The sequence below is a fragment of the Grus americana genome, chromosome 25 (genome assembly GCF_028858705.1).
Source record: "Grus americana isolate bGruAme1 chromosome 25, bGruAme1.mat, whole genome shotgun sequence".
NCBI lineage: Eukaryota > Metazoa > Chordata > Aves > Gruiformes > Gruidae > Grus > Grus americana.
The window spans coordinates 7,336,233-7,353,115 of record NC_072876.1 but is presented as its reverse complement, the minus strand read 5'-3'; the positions used below and the strand labels follow the sequence as shown (position 1 = coordinate 7,353,115).

Below are 16,883 nucleotides of genomic sequence, written 5' to 3'. Positions count from 1 at the left end.
GCTGCTCCCAGCTTATCAGCGCCCCATCCTCCGCTTCCACAACCGCAGCATGTCCTCTCTGCGCAACACTGACATTTTCTTGGTTTTTGGATTTACAAAGCAGAGAAGTGCAGGCACAGTGCTAATGAAACACCTCTTCTCTCTTACCTTTGCAGGTCAGCTCTGTTAGATGAGAACAACATTGCTTTAGCACAGATTCACCAGGAGACTTTGGTGTAATGCTGAAGTCACAGTGACAAGGGGGCAAATGCATGTCTAAGTTTGTTTATTAATTCAGTCTGTTCTAAGTTGTACAATTATGAAAACAACAAAACGACTGCTGGAAGCCCAGGAATATTTACAATCTCGCCTTGTTGTAGTGAGGTCAGTCTATGTTGTTGCACAGATTGGTTATGTTTGGTACCACAAGATGTTTAAAATTCAGACAAATTTGAACAGATTAACAATTGTATATACAGGAAATAAAAGGAAATTCAAGTATCAAAATACAGACAGATTAAATAACATTTGTATTACAAATCAGTCCCACTGCCATACATCACAATTAGCAAAAATGTCTATGTTGCAAACTGAACCTGACTGTTCTCTGCCCTGTTAGGGAATCTCAGGTTATTCTTCCATGGGTAAGAAAAATATTTGAGCTAGATTGACTTTGCAAGAGCAGCACAGTTACTTTCTTTTGAAAAAAAAAAAAAAAAAAAATAAAAAAAATGCAGTAAGTAATGCCAATGGGAGACCTAAAAGGGAGAACCTTTTTGCAACAAGACAGCATTGCAAACACTGCTTGCTCTAAAATAAAGATCTGATGGCATGGAAATGATGTGAGCAGAAGCAAGCCAGGGGAAATTCTGCTGCTAGAAACTCCTGAAGTGGGGCAAAAGGTGCAGTAAAGCAAGTGACTCCAATCCAGCTGCACAGACCTGGGCGCGTTCGGAGGGACTATTTGGCATCTGCTCCGTGTCTCAGCAGCCTGCTGAAGCTACAAACTTTTCACTAGAGGTACATCCTGGAAGGTGCCCTATCTTCTCCCTGGGAGGGGACAGGCACGTACCCCGTAAAAGTTGCATAATTTCTTCTAAAAAGAACAATCCCAAAGCAAGTTCAAAGACAGCTGAGCAGCTAAGATTAGCTTTTTTTTTTTTGTAAATACAAAATTAAAAAGGATAAAGCAGCTTCAATTTGAAAAAAAAAAGTCATCCTCTGCTATATAAAAAAAAAGACAACTCTGCATCTTAGTTTATCTATTTGAGGTCTCAACCTGGACTCATGCCACGCACAAACCAAAGTGTAATATAGAATCTGTCCATAAAAAGGGGAACAAGGCCCAGGGCAGCCCCACCTTTTCCCAGGCAGATCGTACAGCAGATGCATTTTGATTCAAAGTCCTATTCAGCACCAGAAATTTAGGGCCCTTTCCTCCAGATACTATGAAACCTTGTAGGGAGGAAGAGCCAGAATACTGTGCGATGATGAATGGGTTAACAGTTTACGGGGAGTAGGTGACTGGCATGGTCCAGGATTGGTCTCTGGCATGCAAGTACCTTGAGAAACCCCATCAAAATAAAAAGGGAGATGCACTGCCAAAACAATTGCTTTGTCTATGAAGTGAGAAAGAGAGTATCTGGCTAAAGAACTGTTGGATCACTAAAGACAACCAGAGGATTACACAGGACTGGAAAGGACCACCAGGGTCGCCAAGCCCAGTCCCCTGAAGATTGGAGTCTTCATCACCACGTCACCTCCAAGCCAACCTTCAAAAAGCTCACGCATCAAAAAAAAAGAAAGGTGTCCCTCCTCCCAAGCAGAGGTTCAATTTGCAATCTCTCCAAAAAGACTTGTTGCCAACACACCAAATATTTACATTTACACCAGTATGGATTGCAACATATGCATAACAAGGAATGTTAGGTTTCTTAAATTCATCAACTTAAAAAAAAAAAATCTTCACTTCCCCCTCCTAATCATTTACAGGTCTATGCCCTTGGGATTACGGTTCTCTTCCAGCCTTGCTGGCTAGAGAGACTACATGAAATCCTGACATACAGCAGCAACTGGAGTTAAACAAATTATTCAGGCATATCATTCTGGTAAAGCAGCAGGGTACCACATCCCCAACCATTACAATGCCTGCTGAGATTATAACAAAAGTGCTGCGCTACATTTTTGCATCTGAAGAATTACAATCACAACCATTTTATGATCTCTCCCTTGAGGGGAACAGTAATGTGAAAAAACCCACACCAGTCACAGCCAAAACTACTGTTAAATACTTGTAATTCGAAAGAAAAGTAAGCACACAGCACCTTCATGGTGGTATTTGGGGACACCAGACTTGGACGGCCAAAGCCATCCTCAGGTTGATATGATTTATCCTCGGGTATGGACTGTTTCAGTGTAATGCCCAAAATTTAACTCCTTATTTGTTCATCTTCTGAAACTGTTGCACTAATTAAATAATGAGCTAGTATCAAAAAAGTGCTAAATCACAATTGAATATCGTTTTAAAAAACAAAACAAAACAAACCCAACCCTTCAGGGCATAACTGCATTTAAAAACAAGACAGGTGCACAAGAGGCTGGAGAAGGGAGTCGTCTCCAGGAATTCAGTGCGTAAATGGGGAGAAATTGTGTCCTTGCCATAGAAATGTCAAGTATTGCAATGCAACAGTTCTCTGTAGGGGAAGGAAGCTTTGTACCATTGGTAATACTTGGCCACAACCACTCTGGGGTGAAAGATCCTTTGCAGACTCTTTTCCTTAAGTTATTTCCATTTGCTATAAAAGTGTGGAGTAGCTTTGAAAACAAAGGACGCAGACTTACCCTGCAAGGCTTCTCACACTGGAGGAAGTTATTTCCAAGAATTTGGCATTCTCTACTGTTCACCCAGAATTGAAGCAAATTTAAGTACCATCAGAGATGTGCACACCACTCCCACTGCTAAGACTTTCTATTGTACTCCTTGCCGGACTGCATGGATTCTCAGTAAATAAGGATTAATTTTTTTTTTCCTCACCAAAACAACCGCAGTGCTACATTTAAACCGTGAACTGGATTTGCTCTGTCTCATTTCACATGTTTAAAAAAACCCCAAAAAACCCCCCAAAAAACCCAAACCAAAACAGGTCGAAAGACGTTTGTCTCAAACTAGAAAAGGTGACATCGCTCTCGGAAGTCTCAACTTTCCTTTGCTAGAAATGGAGAGAGCTGCTTTCCTCAGCTGGTGGCTGGGATCCCTCTCCCCCCCTCTGCAAGCCCTCACTGAGCAGCCATGCCCTGACTCCGAGGCAGACACCAGCACCAGATGGAGATGATCTTCGTCTCAGCAGGCCACTGCTTCTTAGGTTCTCTGCCCCGTTACTACATTTCCATGGTAGGAGACAGCTGCCCGGAGATCAGCTTTTCAGAGGCAAACAGAAAGGAAGATAATGGAATGAATGATTTCCGAGTCATACAAAAAACAAGTGCTGGGAAAGACGAGGCAGACGGCCAGGAGATGAGACACAACCGTGAGGGTTATGGACACAGCGGAAGCTCTGTAGTGTAGGCAGGGCTGCCTGTGATCCCGGCTGGGTTTGGAGGGGCACCCTTAGAAAGGCACATGCTCTAATGACGTGCTTTTGGAGGTGCTGAGGAACTGGTGCTTCCCAGCTGAAGGCAGGGGGAGATGCGGGAGCTCAGACCCTCTGAAGCCAGGCATACACGTGGGCAACTGCACGGTAAATGCTTATATGTAGAAACTGCGCTATCATCGCTATTGCTAATTCAGTTTCTCTTTGAAGGCTATAGAAACTCTCGGGGCACTCTTACAGCTTGGAAAGATGCTGATCAAACCCAAACTGACCTCCTGGAGCACCTCAGGCGCAGCAATATCCTGCTGCCCACAACGCTCTGGCTGGCAGGACGGCACTGCAGCACCTCGGGCAACTGCAGCGCAGCCTCTGCTTTGGGGTCTTCAGGCAGAGGAGCACTGGCTCTACATTAAGGGGCTCCATGGCATATAGGTACTGGACTATGCTTTCCTTCCCACCACCTTCTCCCTTGCTTTAAGACAATTGTTTTGGTCCTCTCACTTGGGTTCTTACTAGCCTGGTCCTTATTTTCAAGTCAGTTTGCCGCTCAGTGCCACTAAGCCACAAACCACGTGGGAGATCAAACTCATTCCTGAGAAAGAGCTAAATAAAGATTTTGAAACATCAGATTTCACCACAAGTCTGGGGAAACAGAAGCTTTGAGGCAACAGCTCTAAAGCCTCAGCAAAACTTGGACAAGCTTCTTCTGGCCCCTAAATACCAGGTGCAAATAACCCAGGGCCACTGTTCTGAGCGCTCCCCGCTGATGACAACTGGTCATCGTGAAGGGAGGTTTGGGGTAAATTCTAAAAGCTATTTTGGAAATGGAACTTTACTGGAGATCTGAGTGCACTCTCTTCCCTGATGAAGTCTAAGATGTCACCCAGACACCTCACGCAGAGGTGAGCACAGCTCCGTCGCCCCAGAATTGAGCTGCAAGGGGATTTTGCCAAGATGCGAAACCCAGGACGAGTTCAGACACTCACATCAAGGTGCATATCAGCAAGCTCCGTGCAGCCCAATGATCGCATGGCTGCAGCCCCTCTCCCCAGGAAAGGTGCAATGGCCACTGCCTGTGAGGAGCTGGTCAGGGTCCAAGACGCAGCTTTGCTACAAGGCTGTCTGCGTGAGTTCCGTATTTCATCTATCAGAGGAGCGAGGCTGAGCATCGGGGGTTTGCTGTCACGGTGTGGAAGTCACAGAGCCTTTCACTAAAGGGGCTTACAACTGCTCTGCCAATGGAGCGAGCCTTGCACCCCTGAGAGGTGGGTAAGTACGTCCCTGTCCCGTACGTGGGAAACTGAGGTAAAGAGAGGCAAAGTTGCTTGGACGCACAGCAAGTCAGGGAGAAGCAGTACTGGGGCAGGAGTCCTGCCTCCCAGCGCTGTTACTCACTGGATCATCCTCCTCCTCAGTTTCATCTCGGTGAGCTTTGCAAACGCAAGGGAAGGAACCAGGGGCAGGACCGCAGATGGCTTGCTGGGGCTTTCACTGGGTCCTGAACCACTGTATGGCATTTCCGGACCTGTCCCAGCCCTGCTCCGACCTCTGCCAAGTGCCCTGCAGTCTCATGCAAACAATTCCCAGTCATATTCTGGAGTTAAAAGCTGCTTCTACTGAGATACACAGAAATGGGGATGTTTTCCCAGAGGAAAAACCTGTGCACTTGGGAAACAGCCAGAAAAGGCAGAGGTGCCCATCGCCGGCCATCTCCAAGTGAAACCCTTGCTCTCAAGGATGAAAGGCGACAGATGTTTCAAGATCCCTATAGCCCTCATTGTGCAATGGTTTGTAGACTGAAAACAAGCTTTGGGAACGGCAGCAGACTGATTTCAATCATGTTTCTCCCTTTGACAAAAAAAAGTACAACTGCAGTATGCCTGCCGAACACAGCAGAGCTCCGTCTGCTTTACCAGACGTCTCGTGGTGCAGTATCCAGCCCCTCTCAAACACCTTTCCTTCCCAGCATGGGGCCAACAACACGTTCCTTTAAAAGCTTAACCTCTTCACAATCTGCAAGTGAGAACTGTGCCCATAGCTCACGAGAAGTTTGGCGAGTGTAAACAGAAAGACTACGGGGGGGGGGGTGGTGGAATAAAATCCTAGACGGGACTGAAATGCATGCAAGCAAAACTGCACCTCATCTTCGAGAGCGGACAGAGCTCACAGTGGGAACGATCACACCCGGCCCAAACCAGCACTCCCGTCAGAGCAGGTTTTCTGCTCTGGCCTTCGAGGGGAGAGATCGCGGGCAAGGGTCCCTGTGAGGAAATCTAGTGAATGTGTGTTATTTGCAGACAGCATCACAGTGGTTAGTGTCGATTTGAGTGGCAGGTAAGAAGAGGGGTGAGTTCACTGCAACAGTACACAGCCGTGGCTCAGTCGGGAAGAAGAGGATCTAGGAGGAGGGAGTGCGTGCACCGCAGAGACAAGAGGTCTCCATCAGTCCAAGGATAAGAAGGTGAAATAGAAAAAAAGGCCTGGGGAGTGTCACATTGCCCCAGGGATTCACAGTGCCAGAGCGAGGGGAAAGACGTGAAAACGGCAGGCGGCTTCCTGGATCCACATCTCCGATTCCCCCAGCCTGCATCCCTCTGCACCTCCCACCTCACAGGTATCTAACAGCATGTTACCCTTGTTTCCGAGTAAGGAATTCACAGTGTTCAGTAGTGATCAGGTACAAAAGCCGTTTAAGTCTACAGTCTCCTAAGTGCTGCTGCCTTTGACGTAGTGCCTACGTGGGGCTCAGTGCGAGCAGCTGGAGGAAGAGGGAGTTTAGAACAGCAGACAGATCAGATCGCAAAGGCACGGTTAGACTAGGTGGACACGGGGTGTGTTTGCTTTAGAAGATAGTGGTCTCATACTTAGTGCTGAGGGTCCGCTTGGAGTCCTGTTTGGGGTCCACAACCCAGGAGACACTGGCATGAGACTGGGAGTCTTGGTCTGCTTCAGGGGGCTCCAGCTAGAAAACAAGGAGAGAAAGAGCGTGTTAGGTCACCCGTGCTTCTGGGACAGAACAAGTGGGGATTCAAAGCACGGAGAGGCTGCTGCTCTGCCTAATGCCCATCCCAAAAACGTGCATGTGCACAGGGAAGCAGCTCTCGCTGGGGAGGCATTTGAGTCCTTCACAGCTAAAACATGTCTGGCCGTGTCAGTCTCAACCCAGCACCCTGAGATGACTTTCTGCGTTAGGCCTGCAAGCCCCTATTACCATTAGCGACAGCTTCACTTCATCTCACAAACAAGCATGAAAAATTGAGTGCTATAAAGATGGCACTATAAAAAAAAAAAAAAAAAAAGAGGCAGAGGGAGAGAGAGGGAGACAGCTCCTAGCAGGTGAGCTCCCATGTGATTTACTCTCCTGACCAAGCATGGCTCTTTCATCTTGTCCTCCTAAATCAGGATCCTACAGGAAGGTTAACACCACCAGAAAGAGCAACGTGGTTAGTTGAGAGCTGCCACTCTCCATCAGCAGGGACGGATATGAGCAGTTTGTCCCTGGGGTTCATCCAAGCCCGTGGCACGGCCCTGGAATGAGCAGGGAGGGAAGACAGCAGCGAGGCAGGACACAGGACCACAGCAGGGGATGTGGGAAGCAGGAGGGCAGGCGGGCCGGTGGCGGCTGGGGCAGCCCGGGTCGGTTCGTAATGAAAGACGGCAGGAAGAAGGGTAAAGACCTTAGCTCCGGGACTAACAGACTGCAGCGGCAGGTAGGAGGGGCGGTGTGTTGTACAGGTGTGACAGTAACAACAGCGAGTGTCGGGAGGGAGCGGCACCTGAGCGGGGGGAGCAAGCAGAACACAGACAAAAGGAGACATTAAAGGAAGGCAATGGCTTATGCAGCAGTCCCTGCTCCTCAGCAGCTCCACTTGGCTGGTTTTGGCTTCAGGGGCACTCCCGTGCTGCAAACCATGGGTTACCTACTGATCTTACCGTGGCTCTGCAGGGTTTGCACATGGAAGCTGTGCTGGACCCAGCAGGACACTTCACCCCCACCCAGGCTATTTCCACCTCTGCTCGCCCTCATCCTACCAGGGAAGCCCTAGCACAGCAGCAGGGCTGGTGGCAGAGCCACAGACACTGCAGTATCAGCGGTGCCTGAAGCTACTCAGGCACTTCATCCGCATCTGGGCTCCCTCCCCCATGAAGCGGGAGGTTTAAGCACGCAGTGCCCAAAAGAAGTCCCAGCTTGGACCACGCAGATCGCACCCGGCTCGCACATACGTACTGCAGATTTCCTCAGGCCAGCTCGTGGTTTAGGCACCGGTTTGGAAGATTTTGTTTCAATCATTTCTCCTGCTGCAGCACCCGGAGGCTTTGCTCTCTGGGCTTGGAGGGCCAGCTGGTAGGCGACCTCGAACGCCTGCCCCAACGTCAGGATGATCTCATATGTCAGGTTCTTCAGAGAGACCACAGAAAACACAAAGCCATTAGGTGCACATGAGCTACCTCGTCCTGCGCAGAGTCCACACGCTCAGCAGCTTGCTCTGGAGAAGCAGACCTCGGCAGAGCCCATCACCTTTCCATTAGCAGGTCATGTCCTGCTGTGTCCCTGGCAAAGCCGCTGAGCTCCTACCCTGTGGGGGAGCTAGCACCGAGCTACCTCCGGGCTCACACAGCCCCGGCTGGCAGGACCACCTGCAAGCTGGCTACAACCCCGTAAGCATCACAGTTTAGCAGCGTTTTGCATTGTAAAGAGAAAAAGCCAAACATCTTGTACAGCCGATTCTGCCTAAGAATAAAAGCAAGTTATGCTTCCACACTCTCAGTGAACTAAAAGGCTGTTAAATCAGCCTATTATGCTCAACATAGCTGAGAGCATATTAGAGTTCTGTTCACGGCATATTCCCCAGGAGGGAAAAATTCCTGCCCTGCTTTATTCAGCACAGGAGACTGCAGTAATGAAGCCAGACAAATATTCTCCTTGTCAACAGAGCTCCAAAGTAAAAGCATTTTGAACCAGGACTCTGAAAGGAATATTTTAGGGTAGAAACAGATAAGAGAACCCTTGAACAGACCAGATCCTGCTCTATGACTTGCCAGTAAAGCTGAGTGATGAAACAAGTAGACTGCAAAAGGCTGCAGCACACTGGGAGATGAGATGCGATAACCCACTCACCACATCCACGGTGCTGAAGACGTGGCAGTAGTGGTGGCTGGTCTGCAGGTCCTTGGTGATGTAGGCGAACGTGCAGAGATCCTCAGGGTCCTGAGCGGCGCAGGAGATGTTCCGGATCTCATGCTCAGCAATGACATTCTGCCGGGGTCAACCACAAGCACCCGTCACCCTTCTGGGGATGGCAAATACACCCGGCAAACGGTGGTCGTGGCAAGGGTGTACTGGGGCAGGGAGCAAAACAGGTACTGGCGGGGAGGGGGGTCTCCCAGCCAGACCAGTCCTGGCTCGCTCCCATGGTGGGAATAAATGGCACCATGGTTCACACGCAGCCAGTCTGCCAAGCCTTTGGCATTCGGACAGCCATCACTGCCTTGGCGCTCTCCTGTAGTCCTGAGAAGCTGGGCTCCTCAGGATCAGCCGTGGCTTCTGGAGCCACTAGATAGGACCTGCAGCCCCCAAGGCAGGTACCACATGTCTTGTCCCTCCTGACACAAGCTTCAAGGCATCTGAAGCTCACCTTGTTAGAGGCATCGATGAACTTCACCCCTTTGTATGTGATGGACAGTATTATGGTTGGGATCTTCTTCATATGCTCTGTGGATTTCTTCAGAAACAAGAACATGTGAGTGATCAGTTATGAATAAACGCTCCCTTCCTCACCACCTCCCCAGCCCACCCCAGCAGCCCCCAGGCCACTGCCCCACAAAGGCAGGCCTTGGGGGTCTTGGACCAGGAGGAGGAAAGCCTGCTCTTGGTGGAAGCAGAGGGGAGGGACACGGGGATCTGAAGCGAACCCAGCCCCCCCCCCCCCACATCATCCACCATGGGCTGTGAGCGAATCCTCCCCCATCCCTGTGGCCTCCGTACCCTCATCTTGGCACAGGCATCCTGTGTAGACTCTGTCCCTCGGAGGTCTTTGATCAGCATAGAGCCCAAGTACTGTTTGGAAGGGGGAGAGACGTTAAAGGCTTCAGGCAGGAAACCTGCCAAGCCCAAGGCAACACCACGGCCCTGCAAGCAGCCGGCAGCCATGGCTGGGGGGTAACAGGTCACCCAGGGTGGGAGGGAAGTGTGACAACTCCACACACAACAACCTGACCCCAGATCCTCCTCATCCTCACCATCTCCACAAGCCAAAAGCCACTTACATTGGCCTCATACCCGCAGGACTCGAAGATGAGCTTCTCCGGCTGGTGCTGCCAGTTTTGGACTGGGGCATACGGGGCAGCCAGGCTGGGGGGGCGCAGGGTCAGCTTTGACTCCCGATGGTCCTCCTGGAAGGGAGGAAACACAGATGTGAAGCCACAACAGGGCCAAACTGGATTGAAACACAGATCCCAGGAGGGCTCTTTGGGTTGATGCAATTGAGGTTCGCAACAGCCAAATCCCACAGGGGCTGGGAGGAGGCAGCACACTGCACGCGTCACCAGTTTTCAAGGTGAGACTGAGGCACAACAAGCCACTGGCTCTAATGCTCAAGGCTGTGCCTGACCTGGATCTCCATGCATCACCCTGCCTCCTCGCTGGCTCCAGAGATGGGGGAGCCTGCACTGAGCTGCACAGAGGGGCCCCCAGGACACACAAAAGCACCCACTGACCTGTGCTTTGTAGTGCTCAACTCTGGAGTAGGGAGCAACCTCGGTGCCACGGTCATGTTGTCTCTTCCCAGTGTCCCCGGAGGGCAACAGGAGATCGGCAGATCTGCCTGTGCAGGAGTCGTTCTGGCTCAGGGGTGACGATGTCTGGGACATCAAGTCCTGGCACTGAAACAAGGAGACACCATGAACCATCCCAGTCAGCCTGCGCTGCAGCTGTGCCCACCCCTTGCTCCCCTTTACAGTGTCTGACACGAAGGGTGTAATGAGCAGAGTTAACGGGGGCAGCCCCTGCTCTGCAGGCTCCTGCCCTGCAGGCTCCTGCCCCGGTGTCATCAATCCCACCTTTATTTTCCACATGATACCCTGGATTTGCTCCAGGACAGTTTCAGGTCTGCAGCCCTTTCTGCCGAGCATGCCTCTGTCTCCCGGGAGCTCATCCCAGGAGGGCAGGAGACACGTGGAGCTGTGAGCAGGGTGTTTAGAGAGGAACAGGCTCTGCTAAAGCACTAAGCGAAGCACTCAAAGCCGCTGATGATCAGCCACCCCAGGAGAGAAGCCCTGGGAGCCCAGTGAGAGATCAGCCAAGATGCCTGACAGCCTGGCTCTTACTGCAGGCAAGATTCGCTGCCTGTACGTGCCAACTGGTCCGGCAGAAAATGCGGGAAGCTCACAGCTGCAACATGCATTAGTCCTATTCAATGGACTTGCTTAATTTGCCATTGACGTCCTTCCGCTCCCCACGCTGGAGCCAGGCGCTGGATCGCACCAGCTGTAGCACCAGGAAATGCTGCAAATGGCCCATTCTCTCACACAGCCTCCCTGTCCAGCATATCAATCAGTTGATGCTGCACCAAAGGACTTCTCTTTCCCCCACCCCAACAACCCGCCTTTAGTCTCATTGGTCTCAAGAGGACGTTTCAGAGAAGCACAGATCCACAGCTGGCTGCTGCCCCTCCGGGCTTTTGTTGTCCGAAAAGGGGGCGGCTGAGCAGCGGGGTGAAGGTGCAGGGTTTGTATGTAGCACCCTCCCGGCTCCTGAGCACATGCTCTCGTGCGGTACCAGTGTGAACCCTCTATTTTAACTTTTTTTTATACCTTTCCTAAAAAAATCCAGTATGAGCAAGCAGGGTGCAGCAGCCCAAGTTGCTTCAGCTAAGACTGTTTTGGTTGAAGAGCCTTGGGAATCCAAGGGAAGAGGGAAAAGCTCTACAGCTGGGCAAGGACCAGATGTTTGGGATGGGGAAACTCCAATCACTCCCAATATCCTGCTCCAGGAAGCTGATTTGCAAACACTGGGAGGAAGCTGCACAACACGCTTGCCCTCTGTGGCATGCCGCCCTGCTCCCGAGCTCACAGGTTTAGCTGCGAGCTCAACGGGTTTTGGCCAAGCCAGCTCTCAAGTGTCAGTTTTCAGGAAGAACAACTAACACGATGGCTCCTCTCCCAGCCAACCCCGATAATGAAGGGCCCGACATCCAAAGGCTGCCACTCCCACAGCAAAAAAAAAAAAAAAAAAAAAAAAAAAAAAATCAACATCCACAAATCACGTCAAGTGCTATTTGGCAGCGAGAGCAAGAGCTCTAGAGAAGCCTGGCCCAGGGAGACAGATCTGATTCCCAAACGGCATAATCAGAACATGAGGTCCCAGCTGCATCCCATCCCACCAGCTGAGCCACATCACACTCCTGCCTGTGGGAAGGCTGTCTCACATCTGGCCAGGAAACAAGGGGAAGAAAGTTAGCTCGGTGTTCCCCCTCGGCGCCGGGCACAGAGGTGGGAATAACACCCTGCTACCTGTTCAGTGCAGGCACCCAGATTGCACGGAGGCACCCAATCCAAAGGAGCTGCCTGACGTTTCCACTGGGGCAGGGATCCAGAATTTGACCTGCAAGGGCTGAGTATTATCTTCCCCCACTTGTTTCAATAGCAAGGTCATGTCTGCGTGAGTATTTGCTGCTTGGGTCGCTGGAGTCGATAAGGTGAAAGGCTGAATGGATACAACCGGCTGCGTTAAGATTTCTCCCAGCGCAGATGTGTTCACAGACTTCAGCTTTGTTTTGCACAGGGAAGATGGAGTTTGACCCGCAAAGAAGCAAGCTAAGAGTTGGTAAACTCATCCACCACTTCAGCTAGAGCATGCCTGTCCAAACAAACAGCGATGTTTGCTGTTGTGGGGCCCAGCCATAGCAGAATTTGTACAGCACAACATCAAATCTGTAATGTGTTGTTACTCTGCCCAAGTGCTCCAGGTGCTCTGGCCAAGTCAGAGCCAGCCTGGCTGCTGCACTTCCCAAGTTCTGCTCAGCCATGCTCAGAGTGGGAGTATTGGGCTCTGCATCAGCTCCACCAGCAGCCAAGGTGCATCCATGGGAACTATTTAACACAAAACACTCCCTCCTCCGCACAGCCAGATGTGCAGTTGCCTCAATGCTTCAAGAACTTTCTTCCAAAACCACCAAGTATCTGAGAACCAGGAGTAACACAGGCTTCCGGGTCAAATCAATTTGTTTTAATAAGAAACAAGCCATTTAGATTTTACCCTTTCCTTTTTTTTTAAAAAGCAATGCGATTTTCAAAGATCACTCTCTATGCTTATTAGTCTCAATACTTCAAAGGAGTTTTAAATATTGATATTGTAGGGGTTTTTTCCCCCCTTTTTTATTGATTTTGCTAGGCAGAATTTCTTGTGCATGAAAGCAGCAGAGTAAGGCTGAACGTGCCTTCCTCTCTGAGCCTGGATACCCATCCAGGACCTGAGCTCTCAGTAAACATCCTCTACAGATCTCTGAGGCCCCCAGAGGTGATAACTGCTAATCAGAAGGGGGACAATTATTCCTGACAGACCTGGGTCGAGTTCTTTGAAAGAAAGGGAGGAAAGCGAAGGAGAGCCAGGGCAGAAGAAAGCACCCCGGCCACTGCCAAGCACACTCTGCACAGACACATCAGCCCAGCAGGGAACACAAACAGTGACTCACTCTCAGCTGCGAGAACCGCGGTGGCTTTGCCGGTGGCTCCTCATACGGTCTGTCTGCCAGGGAGGCGATGATCCTCTTCCGATGGCCAAGCAGATTCACTTTTAATACCTGGAGGGCAAGACCACGGTCACTGTGGGCTTTCCTGCCCTCGGCATGAGCAAAACTTCCCCTCTTTGAGCAGCACTGGTCTCATTTAACATGACTCCCTGCAAGTCACAGCCCTGGAACTCAGCACTGTGGCAACAGAAAGGCAATACTCACGTTTACTATTTCAAGTTCCCAGAGGTTTTTCACAGTGTCGATAGAGCTGTAGCCACTCGAGAGGAAGGACTGAATGTAATCCTGCAGCCCCAAAGAGTCGAGCCACGCGGGAACTGAAGGCTGGCTGTTCCCATCGCAACCTAGGGGTTTCAACTGTAAAAGCACAAGAAAGGGGTTAAAAGCCCCAGGGGGCTGGGATCCCAAGGCATACAGCAGCAATTAAAATCTGTTTGAAGGCCACCATCATCTCCACTAGTGGCTTTAAAGTAAAAAAATCACTAAGTAGGGAGCGCACTTGAGATCAAGACTGGCAGGAGGGACAGCCACCCTCTCCCCAGCACGGTGTCATCCCATCCACATAGCTTGGTGGACCAATATATTCCTCCTCCTCCTCCCAGCTATTCCAAAAACCCTTCCCACAGCCCCCGTGATCCCTCCGCGGGTCACAGGGACTGGCTTTTGTTTCCTCTGCTTTCACAGCCATGCTGGGCAATGCCCTGTCCCTGCTTCACATGAGGGGTGCTGGTACTGACCTTCGGGAGGGAGCGAGCTGCCTGGAGGAGCTTCCGACGGTGCTGCGGGTCGCCGATCCCAATGTCCCGAAGGTCCTGGTCTTCCATGACATTACAGCCCTGTGGGGACAGGCAGGAGCAACATGGGAGCAGAGGGCAACAGAAGCCACATCAGGTGGGGGAGCAGAGATCACGCACGTTACAGCACCCTCCTGACCTCACCTCCCAGCATGCCCCCACAGCAGGAGGAGGAGGAGGAGGAGGAAGGCTCCCTCGGATGGCAGCTCTGCCCCCCTCTTGGGCACTGAGAGGGGCTGCAGCGCACGCAGCATCGGCGGGGCAGAGCACTGCCGTCCCCCCGCTCCCGCAGCCTGCTCTGCGGAACAATCTTCTGGCCCTTAGATTTCAGGCGATCGCTTGCAGCAACGTCCCTGTTTGCTGCACAGACACTTTAATTGCCGCGTAACAACGCCTAAGTAAACCCCAGCCCCGCTCCACACGTGGTGCCTGAGAAGGGGCACTTGGCTGTGCTCAGCCTCCCTCCACAGCCACAGAGAAATCTGAATTTCTTTCTGTGAGAGCAGACAACCTGGTGAAGGTCAGATTTATCCTCCGTCCCCCAGGCAGGGAGGCAGCCCACCCTGCTCCAGCAGAGAAGCTCTGGTTGCCACACACCACTCCGTTAAAGCCATTTTCCGCCCCCCTTCCCCCTGCAGAGCAAGAGCAGATGCATGCACGGCACTCTGACTTCACCCCTCTCTCCAGAGCCCCCATCACAACCTGCTTCCCTGCCCCTCGTACCTGGGGAGAGCTCAGCGGGAAGCCCGGGCACATCTCCCCATGGCTGGAAGAGCCACGCTGCTGTTTGACCGAGGGCTTCGGCTCGAGCCCAGACCCCCTTCCCCGGACCTGCCTCCCTCTGCTCTCAGGAGAGTCACAGCTGAAGGTCTGAGCTGACAGCACTTTGCTGTTCCACATTTCGGTTTTATAAGAGAAACCTAATTAAAATTGGCTGTCGGGCAATACACTGCTGCAAGGGCATGCAGGCTGTGGGAACAGCGGGCTGAACGGCCAGGGCTTCAGGAAGGAAAGGCGAGGGGAAGATTGCCAACTATCCTCTCCTCTTTAAAGGGCAGCAAATGTTTTATATTTCTTCCTGCCCTGCGCTTTCTTTGGTATTTCAGCATGTATGTTTTCCCAAGCACTGCCTGCTTTAAATGCAACAGCCAACCATGAGAGCAGCGAGCTGCCGACCCACCTGAGCATGGCCCCCAGGCAGAGGAGGAGGAACAGCCCTTCCCCTCTCAGAGGCTCCTGGACAAACACACGGGCCCGTTTTCAGCCAGGGCAGCCTGCGGGGAGAGCTCGCGTTTGGCGATGGCTTTATGAGAGTCACCGGGTGCATTTCGCGGAGCCAGCTGCCAGTTCTGCAGCCAAATGCCGGCCGGCTCACTCCTGGCAATACCAGCGTCCGATTTGCTCCTGACTCGCTTGGTCTGTGCCTGGTCTATGACAGCACCAAGGATGGGCAGCATCGCTCCCGCCACTTCCACAGCCCGGTGTGATAACTGCTGGGTAGGATGCCACGTGGCTCTCCGTCCCTGAGAGCTGCTCTTCCCCTCGGCCGCAGAGATAAGCGTTCAGAGAAACAGAGAATTAACGCTACAGATAAGAGATGCCCGAAGCAACATCGCTGGGAGAGCTGCCCTCAGAGGCCAGACTGCAGAGAAACAATTATTTAGCAAATGACAGCAGCAAATTAAAGCAGCGGGTGGCAGGGAAGCAGGGCCCTGCAGACACTCCGTGACCGTCAGCACCCACAGCACCGAGGCAGAGGCTCCTCTGCCTCCATCCTCCCTTGGCAGGCAGGGATGCCCGACGCTCTCAGTTCCTGGCAGGCCATGGCAGGGACTGAGACCGCAGATCTGGAGCAGACAGGCACAGTACAAAAGCATTTGTCTAAGAGTTGTTTAAACACCAGAAAGAGCTGGGACTAAAAACCCTGCAGCCAATTAGGGTGGTTCACTCCCTGTTTTCCAAAAGGTCAGCTTATACCAGCGGGCTGCAGCTGGAATTGCTATGGCCACTGCTTGGGATGGCACCATGGGCGGGTGGCAGCTCTCCAGGGGCACGGGGCCACGCTGATACCTGCCTTGCCTTTCTTGGATTGCACCCCACGTTCCACAAGCAAGGCCATGTGAAACCCCTGGGTCTCACCCGAGTGGTAATGCTACACACAAAGCTCTGCAAGGGTGTAACTATGTCATATAAGCTGTTCTGGGCACGTCTCAATTGCACAAAATACATTTTAAAAAAAGTCTTTTTGTTGGTTGAAGGCTCTGAGGGTGCAAGAGCAGCAGCAGGCTCTGTTGCATCAAGAGCAAACCCCCTACGTGAGTTAAGTGGAGAGGCTGCCGCTGTCAGAGGCAGTGATCGCTTGTTAGCTGCAGCGTACCACCCAAAAAAAAAAAAAAAAAAAAAAAAAGAAAACATCCCTCCCCTTTCATGCTCACAAATTTTAAGCCAAAGAGCCACATTTAATGTGCATTTCTGTAACAGCGGGAGATTGTGTGCTCAGCTCAGGGGAAGAGGGAAAGGATTAAAGGCAGCTTAACTCCCCTGACATGCACCTTACCTGGCACAAGCGTTTTTGCATGCTACAGCTCTGCTGCAGGGGTTGCCAGAAGGTCCTTGGAAAGCAGCGTATGTGTGAGGAATTCATCTCCTAGAGGGAGATGGCTTTTAAAAGGCCTTTTGAAATGGACAGAAGAGGGCTAGAGCAAGTGATGGGATTTCTCCCATAGCCCGGAGAGCAAAGCATTACTGCCCTGCCTGGGAAGCACAGGAAG

General features: G+C 51.5%; 1 protein-coding gene across 10 annotated transcripts in view; it reads right to left on the bottom strand.

The window, feature by feature from the left end:
* Positions 1-250: 250 nt before the first annotated feature.
* Positions 251-16,883, bottom strand: part of ANKS1A (ankyrin repeat and sterile alpha motif domain containing 1A) — a 106,846-nt gene continuing 90,213 nt past the window's right edge. For 6 of the 10 annotated variants that reach the window (XM_054803514.1, XM_054803516.1, XM_054803520.1 and 3 more), the window contains 11 exons: positions 14,056-14,154; positions 13,523-13,675; positions 13,262-13,369; positions 10,287-10,451; positions 9,837-9,962; positions 9,556-9,627; positions 9,206-9,292; positions 8,689-8,826; positions 7,798-7,968; positions 7,247-7,345; positions 251-6,531 (listed from right to left, as the gene is read on the bottom strand). In XM_054803514.1, the coding sequence (XP_054659489.1) occupies positions 6,412-6,531; positions 7,247-7,345; positions 7,798-7,968; positions 8,689-8,826; positions 9,206-9,292; positions 9,556-9,627; positions 9,837-9,962; positions 10,287-10,451; positions 13,262-13,369; positions 13,523-13,675; positions 14,056-14,154 (1,338 nt within the window). In that variant the 3' untranslated portion in view covers positions 251-6,411. The remainder of the gene's footprint in view (positions 6,532-7,246; positions 7,346-7,797; positions 7,969-8,688; positions 8,827-9,205; positions 9,293-9,555; positions 9,628-9,836; positions 9,963-10,286; positions 10,452-13,261; positions 13,370-13,522; positions 13,676-14,055; positions 14,155-16,883) is intronic. The other 4 variants (XM_054803517.1, XM_054803524.1, XM_054803515.1 and 1 more) reach the window with 3 other exon arrangements.